We start from the raw sequence: 17,546 nt of genomic DNA on the forward strand, positions 1-17,546 counted from the left end.
ATTTTTTTATTTTTATTTTTAGTTGTTTTTAGTTATAGTTTATTTACAAACAAATGCACACATTTCATGTCTATGTACTCCCCTGATGCCGTCACCATAACTGAGGTACTAAGCATATCCATCAGCTCCAAAATTTTCTTGTGCTCTGTTGTGGGGTTTTGTTTCTTTGTTTTTTGATGAGAACACTTAGCATGAGATCTATCTTCTTAACGTATTTTAAAGTGTACAATTCTGTATTAGTAACTAAGTACTCTGTTGTACAGTAAATCTCTAGAACGTATCTTGCATAACAAAAACTTTATACCCACTGGAAAACAAAGGCCAATTTAACTTTACTGCACATTCAAATCACCAGAGGAACTTTAATAATGTGCCCCCCTGCCCCCAAATGCACCAGATATCACCCCATAGCAATTAAGTCAGAATGTGGCGAGAGCCTGGCATCAATAGTTTTTAAAGCTTTCTAGGTGATTCCAATGCAGAGGTTCTCTCTAGCTTAATGGAAGGCAACTGGATTCCAGTAACTGCTTCTGCGTTCAGTCTGATGTGGTACCTCATGTGCTGCAGCCTGCGGAGATGACTGCTATAAACTTGTGGAAAGGGGAACTGAAGTCTTGGTATTATAATGAAAGCTGTTTTGAGGTCACAGACACCCTACAAGAGCCTCAAGGACTCCGGGAGTTTCCCAGGCCGCACAGGGAGACGGCTGCCTTACATTATGTTTCCTTCCGCTGACTGAACACCTGCTAAGCATTAGGGAATCTTCTTTCTGTCATCCCAGCTGTCACGACAGCCCTCTGAGGTAGGTACATCTAGCCTGTGTCACAGGCATGAAAACTGAAGCTCAACGTGGTTGATTTTTCTGAGACCACAAAAGTGAGTAGGTTTTGGAGCCAGGATTTGAGTCAAGATGCCTAACTCCAAATCTCATTATCCGATGCTTCTTTTGGTATAGGCAACACTTAGCATGTGCAAAGAGATAAACTATCAGGTTTCCATTGCTGACGTAAGCTGGAAGGAGAAAGGCCTATGGGTACGTATGTGAGGGCAGGAGGCAGGGGAGTGAGATTCTAATGAAAAAATATTTGTTTAAAAAATTTATTCCCAGTGGAGTCATGTTCTGATGAAAAATATCTGGCGCCTGAGTGAGGCTGAGATGTGTGGGTATGTGACATACATTTAAGGGTGAGACTCCCCATCACCTAACAGTAAGGGCTCTTCAGTCAGACCCAAGGTCTAAATGTCAGTTTTGCAATTTAAAGCTTGAACAAGTTATTTAACCTTTGTGAGATTTAAATTCCTAGGCTAAAATGCAATAATAATACCTAATGGGTTTACCATGAGCTTTAAATGAAATGTGATCTAATTTAATCAGTGCCTGGAACTTAAAAATCACATGGTAAATGGTAGGTTTTCTTTTAAATTTATAATTGAGGTTTTCTTGCTTTCTAGGCATCACTTTTTATCACATCTGTGGCTTTGAGCCAGTTTCCCTCATTTCCTGATTGTTAGTCCCCACAATTATAAAATGGAACCAATACTATAGGTGTTACGTGGACAGTGCTGGGCCTATAAGTAGGTGCTCAACTCATGTTATCTGCCTGTTAAAAATATAAAGCAGTCCCTCAGAACAGAAGGAAGACCTCATAAACTACAAAGCTCTCCTGATACTGGATAGCACTGTGATAATCATCTGGCTGGGAGAAAGAACCAAAGCAGAATCACAATGTCTCACAGCAATCAGAAAAAATGGCCCCACTTCCAAGGGACATAGAGACTTTCAATGGCTGAGTAAGGCAAGGACACAAGTAATTATGATGTAATTTCTGTAGGAGAGGCAAAATGTTCCAAGGACAAAAAAAAAAAAAAAAAAAAAAAAAAAAAAAGAGTGTTAGGAGTTAGCGGAAATAAAAGGAAGGGAAATACGAATTAAATTCAAGTTTAGTTAATAAACTTTTGTGCAGACCTTAAGGAAGAGACCATCATCTGGAAGCAAGAGGGCCACTAGGTAATGACAAGAGGAGGAGCGATTGTAAATGTGTAAATGTTTGACCTAATATCCTCAAACATTACAGAGAAAAATAAAAATTATTGAACACAGAAGTACTACTGACAAATCCAGACTATAGTGGGGACTTCAACACACTCAAGCACTGAAAAGTCAATCAATCCAAACCAGCAAAGACAAAGTGAAAGTTAGTTTGTTTATATACATTCAAATTCAAGTTTATTCAGGAGGAATCACATAAGAGCCGCCCAACTGATCCCACTGGTCACAAAAAACAGAGTAGCAAACACTCTAAGACAGACTCGGAAAACAGGGCCTATACAGAGAAAAGGACATGAAAATTCAGGTTGTGTGAGCCCAGTCCAAGCCTCACTGATGCCAGGCATTTGCCAAATTTCCATGCCAACTAACATGAAGGCACATTCCGGTAACCACCCACCATCCTGGACTCCCAACCTCAGGCCTCACAATAACCCACAGTTCACATCTCCTGTAATTATTATCCCTCACCAACATTCAAGCACTCCAGCAGATCATCAGACCTATAACCAGAAGCTTAAATAGATGGCAGATCTTGTGTTTCCGCTCCTCTTCTCTCTGTAAGATTTATGAGAGGTGACTGCATGCCTTTTACTCGTGTATACCTGATGACAGCAAGTTCTCTATTCAAATGGTAGCCTGTTTCACTAATGAACTGTTTCCACGGTGGGGAGATAGGATTTGTTTTGATGTTGCCCCAAAATCAGCCACTCCAGAACTACTCCTACCTATAGGCTCTAACCCTCTGATCCAAACCGTGTAGAGAGAGGCAGAGAGAGAAATAGAAAACAGAGGAAGGAGGTCAGGGAGAGAGAGAGGTGGGAAGAGAGAGGGAGAAAGGGAGAGGGGGAGAAGGAGAGACAGAGGGAAGGTAGAAATTAACCTCAAATTTGGCAGGAGAGCTGACATATTCCAGCCTTCTAGATTAGGCAAACTACCTACTACAGCCCTGGGTCTCTAATAAAATAAGGCAACATACAAGGAAATTAAAAGCAACGAAAAATCCAACATACGAACATAAAAGTTGTACATGGTGGGGGCAGGGGAAATAATACCTTTGGACAAAATTTTATTTGATTCCTTTCCCAAATATTTACACTTTCCTGGCTACCGGCTTCCTCCATTCCCTCACTTGATCTAGCAGTGGCATAGCTCCAGGCCAGACTGAAAAGAGAGGGGACACAAGGGAATGAGCAGATGGAAGAAAAAGGGGGGGGGGCTGTAGGTAAAAGGGCTACTTCTGTTTGTATCCCAAAACATGGAACTCTTACCTCAAGCTTCTTAGGACATATTCTACAGCACTAAAGTATACTTTTAGGCCATTTCTAGTAAATCCCACACAACACATACATGGTCCCACTAGAACCCTAAGATGGGTAAACGTGGACAATATTTGGAGAGGGATACCTACAACATTCCCAAATGACCGGGCTTAATGATTCCTGAATCTCTCCGCTTGGATGCCTTCTTCCCACCTACTCACTCCTAAAAGTGAAGTAAAAAGGTAAAAGTCCTAACAGCCCATCTTTAGAGAATTTCTAGAGCCCTTCTTGCCCTTGGGGACCCACCATCCACACCTGCTTACAGGGTGGGGGCTGCAAAGTTCTTCTAATTAAGGTAGCGTAAAGTACGCCAGGCAGTCCCCTGGGGTCCTTTTCAAGAAGTGAAACCTCCTGGTAAGGCAGAAACTTTTTTGTATATCCTTTGGCTCTGGTAAGTGTGCATTAAACCAAAGTGATTGGGGCAAAGGCCAAGGTAGCAGAAGCCACTGATTTCCTGTCACCTGGTATCTATGAGAGGCCCCAGACCTGCCTTATGTCACTCACCCCTCTGTACGTGAGACACCAGCAGTGGAAGTGAACTCAGCAGCAAGCATCCAAATCAGCCACGCGCCCGGAGGCCTTGGACACTCAGGTAAGGAGCCAGTTTGCTTTCTTTAAGCAACTAAAAGGGAGCGGTGGGTAAAGCGTTGGATGGTTTGGGAGACAGCCATTCACTCAAGGGTTTCCCCGGTCAGGTTTTCTGGTATTGTCACAATTTGAGGAGGGGTACCAGGGCTTGCTGCCCACCCCCTCCCTTAACCACTCCCTCTCTCAAGAGAGAGCCTGGCCAATGAACTAGGAGCCATTCTACAAAAGCAGCAGATTGCAAAATGTAGACAAGAGCGTGGTTACCAAGCTCCTGGGCTCAAACTGGAGCTCCACCACCTACAAGTCTACAGGCAAATTACCAAACCTCTACGTTCCTCAGTTTGCTCACCTATAAGATGGGAGCAATGGTATTACCCACTGCTTTATAAGATTAAATGAGCTTAAATCCTAAAGCTCCTAGAACCACCCGGTTCCAAAGAAGAAAATGATCAGCCACGGCTATCGTGAAAATATTTCGACTTCTCTTGTTTTGAATGCTTTTTCTCCAAAGATATCCTGCTAGATGTGAATACCCTGAGATGTTGTTAAACATCACAGGCTACCATTTTCTGGAGGGGACTGGGAGGACATCACACTGAGCACAAAATCCTGCCTCAAATCTATCACAGAAGCCTACAGTGAGAGTGGACGCTGCAGACTAGGAAGATTTAAGGAAGGGCCACAAAGATGAGTTTTAGCCACGTCATAACTGTTTCCTAAAACCAGTATATAATGTGATTACCTTTCCCGTTTCCCACAAAACGGCTTGATCTCACTGGTCATCAAGTGAGGTGAAACGATCACCTTTTGGTCCAACATCCTCAGCATTTATGTGTAAATATTCCCTGAGGAAGAAGTTCAGTTTAACATTTATTGAGTTCATAGTACAAGTAGAAAATAGGTTCTCTATGTAACCCTAGCAGGACATCCCTTAAGAAATGTACACCCCATTAGAGGAGTTACAGTATTACTTCATGAGAAAAAAAATAGTTGGGTGACAAGGAAGGAATGCAGAGAGCTGGGGGCTTTGAAGAAGCCACGCCGGACAGTCTCAGATGACAGGAGTGTCTAATGAGGAGTCTGGCAGCGAAGGGGGAGGGAGGGAAGCATTTCAATGTAGACATGTTTCCAAAAAGAAAGCAGGCGATGTGTCCAGATCAGTTGCTTCAGTGGTGAGCAGGGGGTGCAGCTTCAGAAGGGACAGAGAGCTGCACTGTGAAGGCCATGGGGGGCCAGGTGCAGGTTTTTGCCGGAGGCAATGACAGCCCAGACAGAGTTCAAGCTCTCAAGCTCGGGATGAGCAGGCCTTGAAGCGGTGATTCAGGGCCTGATCTAGCAGTCCTGCAGAGGATGGATTAGACAAGAGGAAGACCGAAGGCAGAAGAGCAGGATTTTTGTGCTAAACCAGGAGAGGAAATGAGAATCAAACTCATGGCGTGACACTGGAAGTAGAAAATGGTCCACACACAGGATGAGATACCTTACAGAGGAAGAACGGCATGACTTGGCCCCTGACCGAACAGGGGGGTGAAGGAGCTGGAGAGAAACATGGCTCCTTCTTTTTAAACCCGGGGCACAGGGAAACAGAAATAAAGCAATGGGAGCGGTCACGCCTGAGGAAAGACCACTGACTCTGCAGCACGGTCCTTGGACAGCGCAGCCTCAGCTGAGCGGCTCCGGCCGCCAGCGGCAGCGAAGCATGGAGGGTGAGTGGGTGGTGAGGAAGTGGAGGAACGGACTGGAACGACAAGCCTGGAAGAACCTGGCCCTAAGAGAAGAGACACTTGGCAGCGGCTGGGAACATTGCCAGATCGAAGGAAGGGGCTTTGGGAATGGGGGCACTGCAACATATTTTAATCATAAAAAGGTCCAGTAACTATTACTGTTTGAGTGTTTAGTACATTATGAATTGCAAATCATCTCACGTTCTCAAACACTACTTTGAATGGTGAGAGGGCAGAAGTGGCAAGCAGCAGAGCCAGGCTAGCATGTTCTGCGGTGCAGCACCGCAAATAAAGACTGAGGATACAAGACCCACTTGCTCTGAAGGACCGACATCCCGGTGGAAGGAGATGGGCTGAGGAGACAGGCAGAGGCAAAGGAAGTCAGAACACCCTTCCTCAGAAATAATACGTGCATGAGGCCAAAAAGGATAAAAATGCAGAACTATTTTGAGTGGCAAAGGAGGAAGTTGAGGTAACAAAAGCTAGGCAGCTTTGAACTTCTCATTAAATGATGTAATCACTGGACCTAAAAGTCATTATTTGAACCAAAACCCATAAAGGCTGTGAGATTTTCTGCAGCGGATGCACAGAGAAACAGTGGCGCCTTTTAAAAACCAAAAAAGATTTGCAGAAGTCACTATAATAAGATGCAGCAGTGTCTGATCGACTGAGCCCTGATGGTAATATAGTTTAGTGAAAACAAAATTCCATTGCGATCACCAACGTGCCCAGTAACCCCTGCTCAAGTACCAACGAGGCTTTGAGCACGGCTGTGTGTTGGGCACTGTTTAAGTCATTGTGAATAATTAAAAAACAATGAGAGGCAAAGCTGCAGGAACCTATGCTATCCTTAGGAGTATGTGCTCTAATTTTATATATTCCCATACAACAAAAATTTCATTACCTAGTCTACAATGCCCTGGCATTTAGAGAGATTATTTCCATAAAAAAATGAAGTAGCATACTGAAATGGGTATGTTTATAAACCACTATGTTACAATAATATGTGTTGAAAGTACTTCATAGAAATAGAGTTGCCATAGTGAGACATCAATTTTAATAGCGAAATAAAGTATTTCTCCCCGATGGTCATTACTGCCACTAGCCATTGCAGGCATGACCCCAGTAGAAACTGCTTATACAGGAGGTTTATCTCACCAAAAATAGACACAGCCTCAGGCAGTTGAAAAATAAGGAGAAATTAAAACAATACCAGTCAACTCATCTCCTTTATCCAGAGAATTGCTCTTTAAGATGTCCTCACTAAGAAAAGCCCTCTGGAGAGGAGTGTGGGGACCCCAGCTCATTCCCTTCCCACCAATGGGAAAATTTACCTCTCTGGGCCTGCACTTCCATATCTGCAAAAGAGATAAAATGCCTACTTAGTAAGGCAGGCGTCAGGCTTGGCACTGGATGCATGACATCCCAGGCATGCAGAGGGTGCTAGGTAAACAACTGAACTACGTGGTCTGGCCGTGAGGCAGCGGAAAAAGCACCAGCCTCAGGGCTGCGGTGACCGCCTTCTGGCTCGGCTGTCACTGAGTGCAAGGTCTGTAACGAGCCACAGCCCACCCCTGGGCTGCAGCTTCCTCTTTGTCAAATGAACAGAATGGTTTCTGAGGTTCTAACCAGCTCCAAAAATTCTGCCTGGTGATAACAATCGGTCTGTAAACTCCTTTGTGGGCTATATTATGATACATTCCTTTTCGTCAGTGATCTTGTTGGTTGGTTTGTGGTGCAAAGCACCAAAACCTCCAAGACCACATGACACCTGATCATTGAAAGGTGGAGCAAAATCCAGTGCAAAGCACCCAGTCGAAGACTCCCCTCTTCCCTTCAGCCCACAGACCTGAAAAATAGTGTTTTCAGTTGCTTTCTGGTCATCCAAATAGCACATCCATCTGAAGAGGGGAGAAGGTCATAACTGAAGGGCTGAACCCCTATGCTGCACAGGGCCCAAAGCAGCCAGATATCTTATTAGATAGGTCCAAGCCCTCACTTTCAATCTCCAGTCATCATGTAACTGAGAACAAGTGACCTAACTATTCCGTGCCCGTGTCACCTCTTCTACAAAACAGAATGAACAATTCATCCCTTGTCCACTCTGTGAGGCTTATATGAACTCCAGATGTGAAATCTCTTTGTCATTATAAAGTGGGTGCAAACATGAGGCCTGGGCGACTCCCAAGCCCTGTCCCACAGCACTTCTGCAGGCACCCGGCTTGGTGTGACTTCAATAGGAAAGGCAAGCTGGATGGACAGTCATGGTCCAAGGCCCCTTACATGACTTACAGCTGACAAAGACGAGACCAAATACATGTCCCTAAAGAGAGATTTCCAGGGCCCAGGAAAGACCCAATGGAATCCATGTAAGTAATTGACGTAAACAAATAAATGCCAAAAGGAAAAACAAGATGAAGAAAGTTGAGCAGTCTTACAACATGAGAACTGGGAAGGGTCTTGGTAATAATCACTGTCTAACTTGAGAAATGAATAAATCATGAATGCTAAGAACAGATAGCACTTCCTACTTTTTCCCCACGTACGAGGCACTTCCATATGTGAATTTACTTATTTCTCACAACGTGTCTGTGACAGGGGTACTGGTCTCATTTTTCCAATGGCAAAAACAGAAACTAATGCTCCTAAAGGTAATAATATTAAGAACTTAAAGAACAACAAAAACAGGTAATAATTATACAGACGCTGGTGCTTTACATACATTTATTTCCTCAGCAGTGTTAAGAAACTACTCAATCCACATAATTTAGATACTGAGCAAGATTGACAGGTCTCTACTTTGGTGGAATTTACATTCTAGTAGGGAGAGATTGCCAATAAACAAGCAAGCAAGTAATCAAGGTAATTTCCCATAGTGCTAAGTGCCACGAAGCAAAAAACTGGGGTACTATGAAAGAGGGATCACTGTGGACTGAGGATTCGGGCAAGGCTTTTCTGAGGAGCTGACGTTTGAGCTACACCTGAATGAAAAGACAGCAGCCATGTACAGCCCGTCAGTCCCTTTAAGTCTTACAGAAACCCTACACTATAAGGCAAGAATTATTATTACCATTTTACAGTTGAAAAACTTGAGGCCCAGAGAATTTAAAGAACTTGCCCGTAGTTTCACAGCAAACAGAATAATCACAATCTGAACCTAGGCAACCTGTCTCAGGAGGCCATAGTCTTACATACAACCTCAGAGAGCCTCCTTAAACTGATTTCCTCGAGGTTGCAGAGTTGATGGTAGAGGAAGACTAGAACCAGCTCCTCACCATACTCCTTCATGATGCCTCTGGCCCAGCACAATGGACAAAAGCCGATAAGCAAAAGGATGAGGACAAGTCAAAATACATTTTCCAATATGAGAGTGTAAGAAAGGCATCCAGGGATGAGAGACACCCAGGACATGCAGACAGACAAGCATGGATTTCTCTACAATGATAAAGTGTGCCCCATTGTTGTCAAGAATTCTGGCAGGGATCCCTGGGCCTATAGGTCCTTGACTGAGATGCCCCCTTCAGATCCTGTCTTTAAACACAGCAGTAGGGTTTGCCTCAGACCCAAAGCCACTGGGGAGAGGCCATTGTCTCAATGACACTCATGGAAAGAATATGGAGAAAAGTATTCAGATGCATGAGTCAAAAGACTGCTGAAAATCCTATTCTTGCTCTCTCCCCCCATTTTATTATTTGTTTTATTTTTAGGAGTTCTGAGGGTGAAATGACGACACCCAGAAATTCAATGAGTGGAACTTTCCAAGCAGGTCCTGTGAAAGGCCCTACTGCCATGCATCCTGCTCAAAAAATAATTCCCAAAAGGATGCCTTCAGTGGTGGGCCCTACACAAAACTTCTTCATGAGGGAATCTAAGGCATTGGGGGTAAGTCAGCTGCACTCCATTCTGTATCCTAGAGACTCTCTGGCCTACAGAAGCAAATGCCATAGGCCAGGCACAGAATGCAATCCAACTAGAAGGTATCTGATCCAACCCGAGGTGTTCTTTGTGTCTGACACAATGCGCCAAATGAGGGATGGGCTGAGAAGTTACTACAGTGATCTATCTCCTTTTGATTTTGTGATTTGCATATTTAGTGGTCTCCCACCAGCATCTCAGGCACGTCTGCCTTGGAAATGCCCCAGGCGGTGGGGAAAATGGGTCTGAACAAAAAAAGGTCTTGGCACCTTCGCCACGTCCTTTAGGCAATTTACGCACCCCCAAGTCAGGAGCCAGGGCTTCCAGCCTTACCTTTGTTTTCTGACTTTATGATGACTTCAGCTCATCATCAGTGCCCTCATTCTCTCTCCAGGCTGTCCAGATTATGAATGGGCTCTTCCACACTGCCCTCGGTGGCCTCCTGATGATTCACATGGATGTCTATGCACCCATCTGTATAACTGTGTGGTACCCTCTCTGGGGAGGCATTATGGTGAGTAAAAACTAACAACCATTTGGGAAATGATGCAGACAAAAACGCTGAGGAAAGTATATGGCTGGGAAATAGGTTATGAGGTTAAAGTAATTTAGTGGGAGAGAGAGGTTGACTAAATTGAGCATGAATCCCCTTGAAAGTCAGTGGTCATGCTTCATGTGAATTCAGAGAGATGCCCTACCTGGCCAGGAATCTACACAGGGAAGGAAGATTGTCCAAAGTGGGACCTCTGCAAAGTCATTGTGGAGAGGGGGGAAAAGGGCACTAAACATTTGGACTGTACGGCATGGTGTTTCAGAAACAGGAAGCCACAGGAGCATCCCATTCCCTCCCACCTGGTCCTTCCTCCTACAATTCTGTGCAGCTATTGTCACAAGTGGTAAAATCAGTCCCATCCCAAATGAATCTCTTCTGGCATATCTGCAGAGCAGCAATCCTTATGGCTGTTTCATCTACTATGTTTTCCAAGCTTGTAACCTTGTCTGGGTGTGGTATGGGGCAGCTGTGTTTATACCATCGCTACACTTCCATAGCTGCTACTATAAAGATGTGCCCAGCACTGAAATTTTCAGAACAAAGAGAGATGGATTAAAACAAGAGTTTCCTCTCTTTTGTGGCCTGAAGGGTAGACAAGGAAGATGAGAAATAATTGCCATCATTTCCTGTAGCAGCCAAAATTTTGGTGGAGCGCCTATGGCCTTCAGGCCAAGGATTTCCTTCCACACTGATCACTCTTCACTGGCATCAAAGTCACTGAAATCACTGTGAACTCCAAAGAGAAATTCCATAAGTTTAAAAAAGAAAAAGAAAACTTTGAAATTCACAGTTGTTAGTATTCATTGACCTTAAAACATGAGTTCTGCTTCTGGTCTTACTATATTCTTAGTCACAGCTCCCCAGTTAGTTGAATAAAAGGCATAGACTGAACATAGTTGAGCATGAATAAAGGAGAAATATGACTGCTGAAAAATGAATGAGGACTGTAAAAATGGCTGGACACTTCAGTGAAAGTGGTTGGAAATGTGGATAGCTTTTTTACAACCAGTTCTCAATGTGAAAAGTGACCTCCCTCTCTGCCTCTTCTCCCATGTCCCCCACACCTTCTCCACCCACCACCTCTTTTTTCACAGTATATCATTTCTGGATCACTCCTGGCAGCAGCGGACAAAGACCCCAGGAAGAGTTTGGCAAGTAATCATATGTCCTTTTTTCCCCACATCAGAGAAATATCTACTTTCTCAGTTGAAAACAAAAACCTTTAAAGACCTTTGGGATCACAGTCGCACTGAGTTATCTCTCAATCCCCAAATGCAAAAGATTCTCTACAAAGCTGGTGTGATGTTATTCATGATAAACTTGGAAATGAGACCTACCTAATTATGTCCATGGAAACACAACTAAAGGCAGAGCCAGGAACAGCAACATGCTTATGGTCTTAGGAATGTTGAATGTTGTGTGAGACTAACAGATCTCTTTGAGAGCTGTGTCATTTCTCTTAGACCAGCATTTAGGAAAACTCTAATCAATACTGTGATGAATTCAATCCTCGTTAATTTTGAGCAAGTCAGTTTACCTCTATGTACCTCTGTGAATGGTGCTACCACATTGTCAAGAGGATGAAATGGGCCGATATACATGCAAGTGCTTCAGAGAATTTAAGGAGCTACAGAGGGACTTACTGTATAATCCCACAACACATTTACACCCAGGGTCCTGAACTTACCAGCAAGTTCTTCCCCCAAGTTTTTTATACTTACTAATAAGTTATTACTAATGTGTGTCATTTGCAAAGTCAGTGAGGGACTGAGTGGATAGAAATGGCTCCTCTCTAGAGGTGGTCTGACAGACTCAGTTTTGGGGGGAAAAAAACAAGTTGTTTTATTCTCCAGATATAGCCAGTCCTACTGACTTGCTGTCTCTAGGTCTTATAGCCAGGGAAGAACTATGTTATGTTTTAAAATAATCAATAACCTAAACTATTAGGTACTTGTCATATATATTTTCCTGTTTCGACCCTTGATCATTCCTACAAGTAGAACACTCACTCTGACAACCTTTACCTATGCTACCCGGAGACATCAGCCCTAAAGACATTTTTAAAGATGGTATACTGAGGCTGAATGCAACCTGTGTCAACAGGGAGTAGGTGGTGGTGTTCTTGCCACTGTTTGTTTCCACTTGATGGTACAGACCCAGAGGGTTCCTTCTGTGCCTTCCCTCCCTACACCCACAGTACCATTTCACTTCATTGTGATGGAAGGACCTCCTTCTCTCTCTTCCCTCTCCCTTCCTTTGCAGACAGATACAATCTGAACAGTATTTATATTCACTTACTCAACCAATATTTACTGAATGCCGACCAGGGTGTGGCAGTGGCAATGAAAGGAAGTGCAAGGGTAAAAATAGAAGAATTTAGGATGACTCCTAGAATTTTTTCTTGATAAACTGATTGGATGTGAAGGGGTAAAATGAGATAGGGAAGACTGAGGAAGGAACGTGAGTTAGAGATGAAGTTTGTCACATTACAGTGACAAGGACACTAAAACCACTAAGAGAAGTGTAATTTAGTATGATTTTGGTGTAGCGCCCTTGTGAGTCAGAGAAATGGGATCTGGAATTCCTTCCTAGCTCAGATTCCCCAAATGAAATCAAACCCCATTAACAAATCTTCATGTCTCCATTTCAGATCAAAGGGAAGATGATAATGAACTCATTGAGCCTCTTTGCTGCTATTTCTGGAATAATTTTTTTGATCATGGACATATTTAATATTACCATTTCCCATTTTTTTAAAATGGAGAATTTAAATCTTATTAAAGTTTCCACGCCATATATTAACATACACAACTGTGAACCGGCTAACCCCGCTGAGAAAAACTCTCTGTCTATACAATATTGTGATAGCATACGATCTGTTTTCTTGGTAAGTGTGAAATCAGGTTTCTTTTCAGGGGAGAAGTTTAGCACTTTTATTATGAGTGTCAACTCTGGATCAAGATACCTGCTACTTACTGCCTATATGGCTTTTGGGCAAGAATTTTAACCACATTCTGCCTCAGTTTCTTCAGCTGTAAAATGGGGGAATTAACAGTACTTATCTCGTAGGGCTGTTTTGAGTGATAAGTTAACAGATGCGAAACACTTAGAACTGGTACACAGAAAGTGCTATGTGTTTGCTTTAGCATTATTATTATTATTGTTATTATTACTGGTTAATATTTATTAGTATGATTAAGATGAACACTGAAGAAGTACCTAAGTTATCATGAACATCTTTTGCCTCAATGAGTTTTTAGGGTACAGTTTGAAGGGGGAAAATGCATCTTCCAAGTATAGACAGGTTTTCTTAGCTGTGATACCATACCACCTGGAGCTGGACACAACTTAATTTGGGATTCAGCGGTTAATTTTTCCGACACAGAATTGATTCTTCAACTAATTACTGCTGCCTTATCCTCTATCGGCAGCATGCATTAACCATCTGTGGTGGAGCAGCTCTTACAGTTGGTCATTCCTCACCTACAGAGTTGACCTTTTAATCATTTAATGTTAGCCAACACTCACTGACTGAGCACCTACCATATTCTTTGAGCCATTATTATATTTCTGCCCTCGTTTTTTCCGTTGTTCTTCAGGGCATTTTTGCCGTGATGGTGATCTTTACCTTCTTCCAGAAACTTGTGACAGCTGGCATTGTTGAGAATGAATGGAAAAAACTGTGCTCCAAACCTAAATCTGTAAGTAGTAGCCACTCCGTCTACTCACCCGATCTAGGAAATCCTGTCTACAAAAAATCATTTACGGAGAATGGAATTTAATATAACTTTGAGACTAGGAGCTTCATGAAAAATGGTCTTGGCAGATTTCTGGAAAGCAGAAAATACCTAATGAGGCAAAAGTATCTTCAAATTTGAAATAAGTCTAAAGGTTAGACAGAGGGTACAGCCCTCTAGTATGTGCACTTACTAACCTTGAGTTCCACTTCACTCCACGTGCCCATCTTGATTTCATGATTCCACACTTAATGTGTAAGAGCGGGATGGCTGAAGGTCGAAGGCTGATAAAAGCACTAGCTCTTCCACCTCATTTCTCAGTATTCCCCCCCCGCAAACTGCACCTTTTCATCAAATCCCACTTCCACAATAGGTTCAAAGAGGCTCCACAATTGGGAGATACGAATATCCCAGTGACAGATCGATTATCAACTACTTTGAACCACAGAATGTTAGATTCAAATTTAGAAATCATCATAGTTCCTTCATTTCACAGATGAGAAAAACAGGATTCGAGAGAAAACGACCTTCTCAAGGTTATATCCAATAAAGGCAAATCAAAACTAGAATCTAAATTCCTCTATTACTGCAGTGTTCTTTCCCAAATACTGTGTGATCCTTCCAGGCAAAGTGGCAAATATCTGCTGACCTTGAAGATGAGCTTTGATAAGTGATTTGCTCCGTTGGGAAATCAATCCTGGTATTTGGAGGCATATAGGAAATAATATAAACAACATAAAAACCAGGAGGTATTTGATAAATATTCATAGAGTTTGTTGACAAATGTGCTAATGTCACAAACAAAATTGTTTAATTTTGTGTCCTAGGATGTAGTTGTCCTGTTAGCTGCTGAAGAAAAAAAAGAACAGCCTATTGAAACAACAGAAGAAATGGTTGAGCTGACTGAACTATCTTCCCAGCCAAAAAATGAAGAAGAGATTGAAATTATTCCAGTCCAAGAAGAAGAAGAGGAAATGGAAGTAAACTTTCCAGAACCTCCCCAGGATCAGGAATCTTCACCAATAGAAAATGACAGCATTCCTTAGATGAATTTTTTCCTTTCTGTTTCCTTTTCTTAGGCATTAGAAACTAGTGTTCATAGCTTCCAAGAGACATATCCACTGCCATTTCCTGAGGCCCTCTGCAAGTATCCTCCATGTGTCCCTCTGACCTTTGCATGGAGTGACCACAGCTCGCTCACGCTCGCATTCTCTCTCTCTTTCATGCAGAGAATACAGCCATTGAGTCAACTATGTCGGCATGCTTCCTGTTTGGGGCAGCTTGCTTACGTTACAACAAGACAGACTAGGTGCTGCCCCACATGATTTCTCACTAGCCTTTTCCTTGGATAAGGCTTTGTAGTAGTGGTCAGAGTGGCAATTCCATCTCTGCCCCCGATGAGAAATATAAATGTGGGCTCCAGGCCATCCCGAAACTATCTTTAATTCCTTCCACATCTACGTATTTTGTGGAGTCTCTTTTGCACCCCTGTCTTAAGGAAGGTAAAAAATAGTAATAATGAGGTGCAATAAGGAACTATTCCAGCTATCTTTCTATGGGGCTGACACTGTGGTACATTCTTAGAACATCACACCCCATCAGGGAAGCTCTAAGTGGCCAATACCCAACCCTTTCTTTGCACAAACAGCACAGCTTATAAATGGACATATCTGTATCTGTCTTAACTCTTCCTAACTCCTGCTCTAGGCTCTTGGTTGCACTGTCTACCTACTTTTAGCCTTTAGGCAAGAGAAGAAAGAATCAAAGAAAATGCCATAATGAGTACCCAAATCTTAAATGATAATCAACAGTTGTATTTGTAATTTCTAGTTCCCAAAGTAGTTTATCAAATAACTACATTTGATCTTCCATAAACAAGAAAAAAAAAACCTATCCATATTTTACAAATGATTCAAAGAGGCTAAGTAATTTATAAATAAGTAAAGGTAATTTGTCAATGGTCACAGCTAGTAATTTTGAGAGCCTTATTTCATACCCAGATCTTCTTACTCAAATCCTATAATGTTTGAAATAATCAAACTGCCTGCATAAACTACTTGAGCAAAGTCGACAGATGTTAGTAAGCACCTGCTCTCTGACCAGCATGAAATGGGTATTGAGAGACACAAGAGTCAGGAATCAAATTTTACTCCTTGGGGATAAAAAGACTTAGAAATTCACAATATTTGGAAAACTACCTACATCATTAATATATACTTAGCTGTTAGATTACATAATCCAGACACTAAGTGCTATGGACATTCTCAAAAAAGATCATGCTTGAAAATAATATGATTAGTTACGATGCCAGATCTCAGGTAATAGCTACCTTACATCTCAATTCCTGTTTCTATTCAGACATACTAGTACCCTACATAGAAAGAACGTTACTATAATCTATCAATTACATTTAAGCATTTTCTATATGTTAAGTAATTTTCACTCCCTGTGATATTTCTACTTTGTTAGGGACAACCAATAGAAGGTATTTTCTGTGATTAGAAAAAAAAGAGATAAGACATTTCTCTGTTTATGTAAAGTCCTCAAAATTAGCTTTAAATGAATAAAACTATATTTGTGTTCTTGTCTGAAACCGGTGATTCCAACATGGTGTTTGCCCAGCCTTCTCTGTGCTTGTGATGTCAGCCCACGAGGGAAGCTCCCATAGCCTTAAACTCATATTCACCTAAGCTCAATCTGGGTTTGAACTGTGTGATGTTTGGACGTAACTATATATGCCAGTGTATTTTTTTTTTTTTTAAGATTTTATTTATTTATTTGACAGAGACAGAGACAGCCAGCGAGAGAGGGAACACAAGCAGGGGGAGTGGGAGAGGAAGAAGCAGGCTCCTAGCGGAGAAGCCTGATGTGGGGCTCGATCCCATAACGCCGGGATCACGCCCTGAGCCGAAGGCAGACGCCCAACCGCTGTGCCACCCAGGCGCCCCGCCAGTGTATTCTTACACACACAGAGCCCCAAGGAAAATTTTCATGGAAAATTTAATAATTGAGAAACAGATTTCTCCCAGTTAGCACTCCAGAATGTGGCTAAAATATGAGGCAGGCACTCTTGCCTTGAACTAGAGGAAAGGGACAAGAGCAGTGGCAAACCAGAGGGAAAAAATTAATGACAAAACCTTCAAGGAAGAAAAGATCTCACCTCTATCTTATTTTCTCCACTTCTGGAATATATAGAGGATCCCTCTCTGAATCCCTTGTGTCTTTAAGAATTTTATTTTATATATATTTTTTATTCAAGTGTAATTAGCATACTGTGTTATATTAGTTATTTTATTCATTTTTATGATCTCAAGTTAGTTTTTACTGACCTCATGTAACTCATGAGACAGCACTAACGTCTAGTGTTAAAGAAGAATGAAGGTAATTGCTATGATTTCTCCCCAGTTATCCCTTTGGCAATTTATTCCTAATGAGGTGACCAACCATCCCAGTCTATCTGGGACCGAAGGACTTCCTGAGATGCAGAACTTTCTGTGCTAAAACCCAGATAGCCAGAGCCAAACCAGGATGGTTGGTCACCCCAGTTCACAGCAATACATAATTGTACCTAGTTGTAATCACTATATAATCTGCTTTTTTTTTCAATATTTTTTTATTATGTTAGTCACCATACAGTACATCCCTGGTTTTTGATGTAAA

General features: G+C 42.2%; 1 protein-coding gene across 1 annotated transcript; it reads left to right on the top strand.

The window, feature by feature from the left end:
* Positions 1 to 3,808: 3,808 nt before the first annotated feature.
* On the top strand, positions 3,809 to 16,479 carry MS4A1 (membrane spanning 4-domains A1). Its single transcript, XM_008707456.2, has 7 exons — positions 3,809 to 3,961; positions 9,389 to 9,563; positions 9,991 to 10,110; positions 11,244 to 11,300; positions 12,800 to 13,036; positions 13,749 to 13,850; positions 14,714 to 16,479. The coding sequence occupies exons 2-7, from the start codon at positions 9,405 to 9,407 to the stop codon at positions 14,930 to 14,932; spliced, it is 894 nt and encodes a 297-aa protein (XP_008705678.1). The 5' UTR covers positions 3,809 to 3,961; positions 9,389 to 9,404; the 3' UTR covers positions 14,933 to 16,479.
* Positions 16,480 to 17,546: the final 1,067 nt, after the last annotated feature.

This window comes from Ursus maritimus, unplaced genomic scaffold (genome assembly GCF_017311325.1).
Source record: "Ursus maritimus isolate PB19 unplaced genomic scaffold, ASM1731132v1 scaffold_23, whole genome shotgun sequence".
Lineage (NCBI taxonomy): Eukaryota > Metazoa > Chordata > Mammalia > Carnivora > Ursidae > Ursus > Ursus maritimus.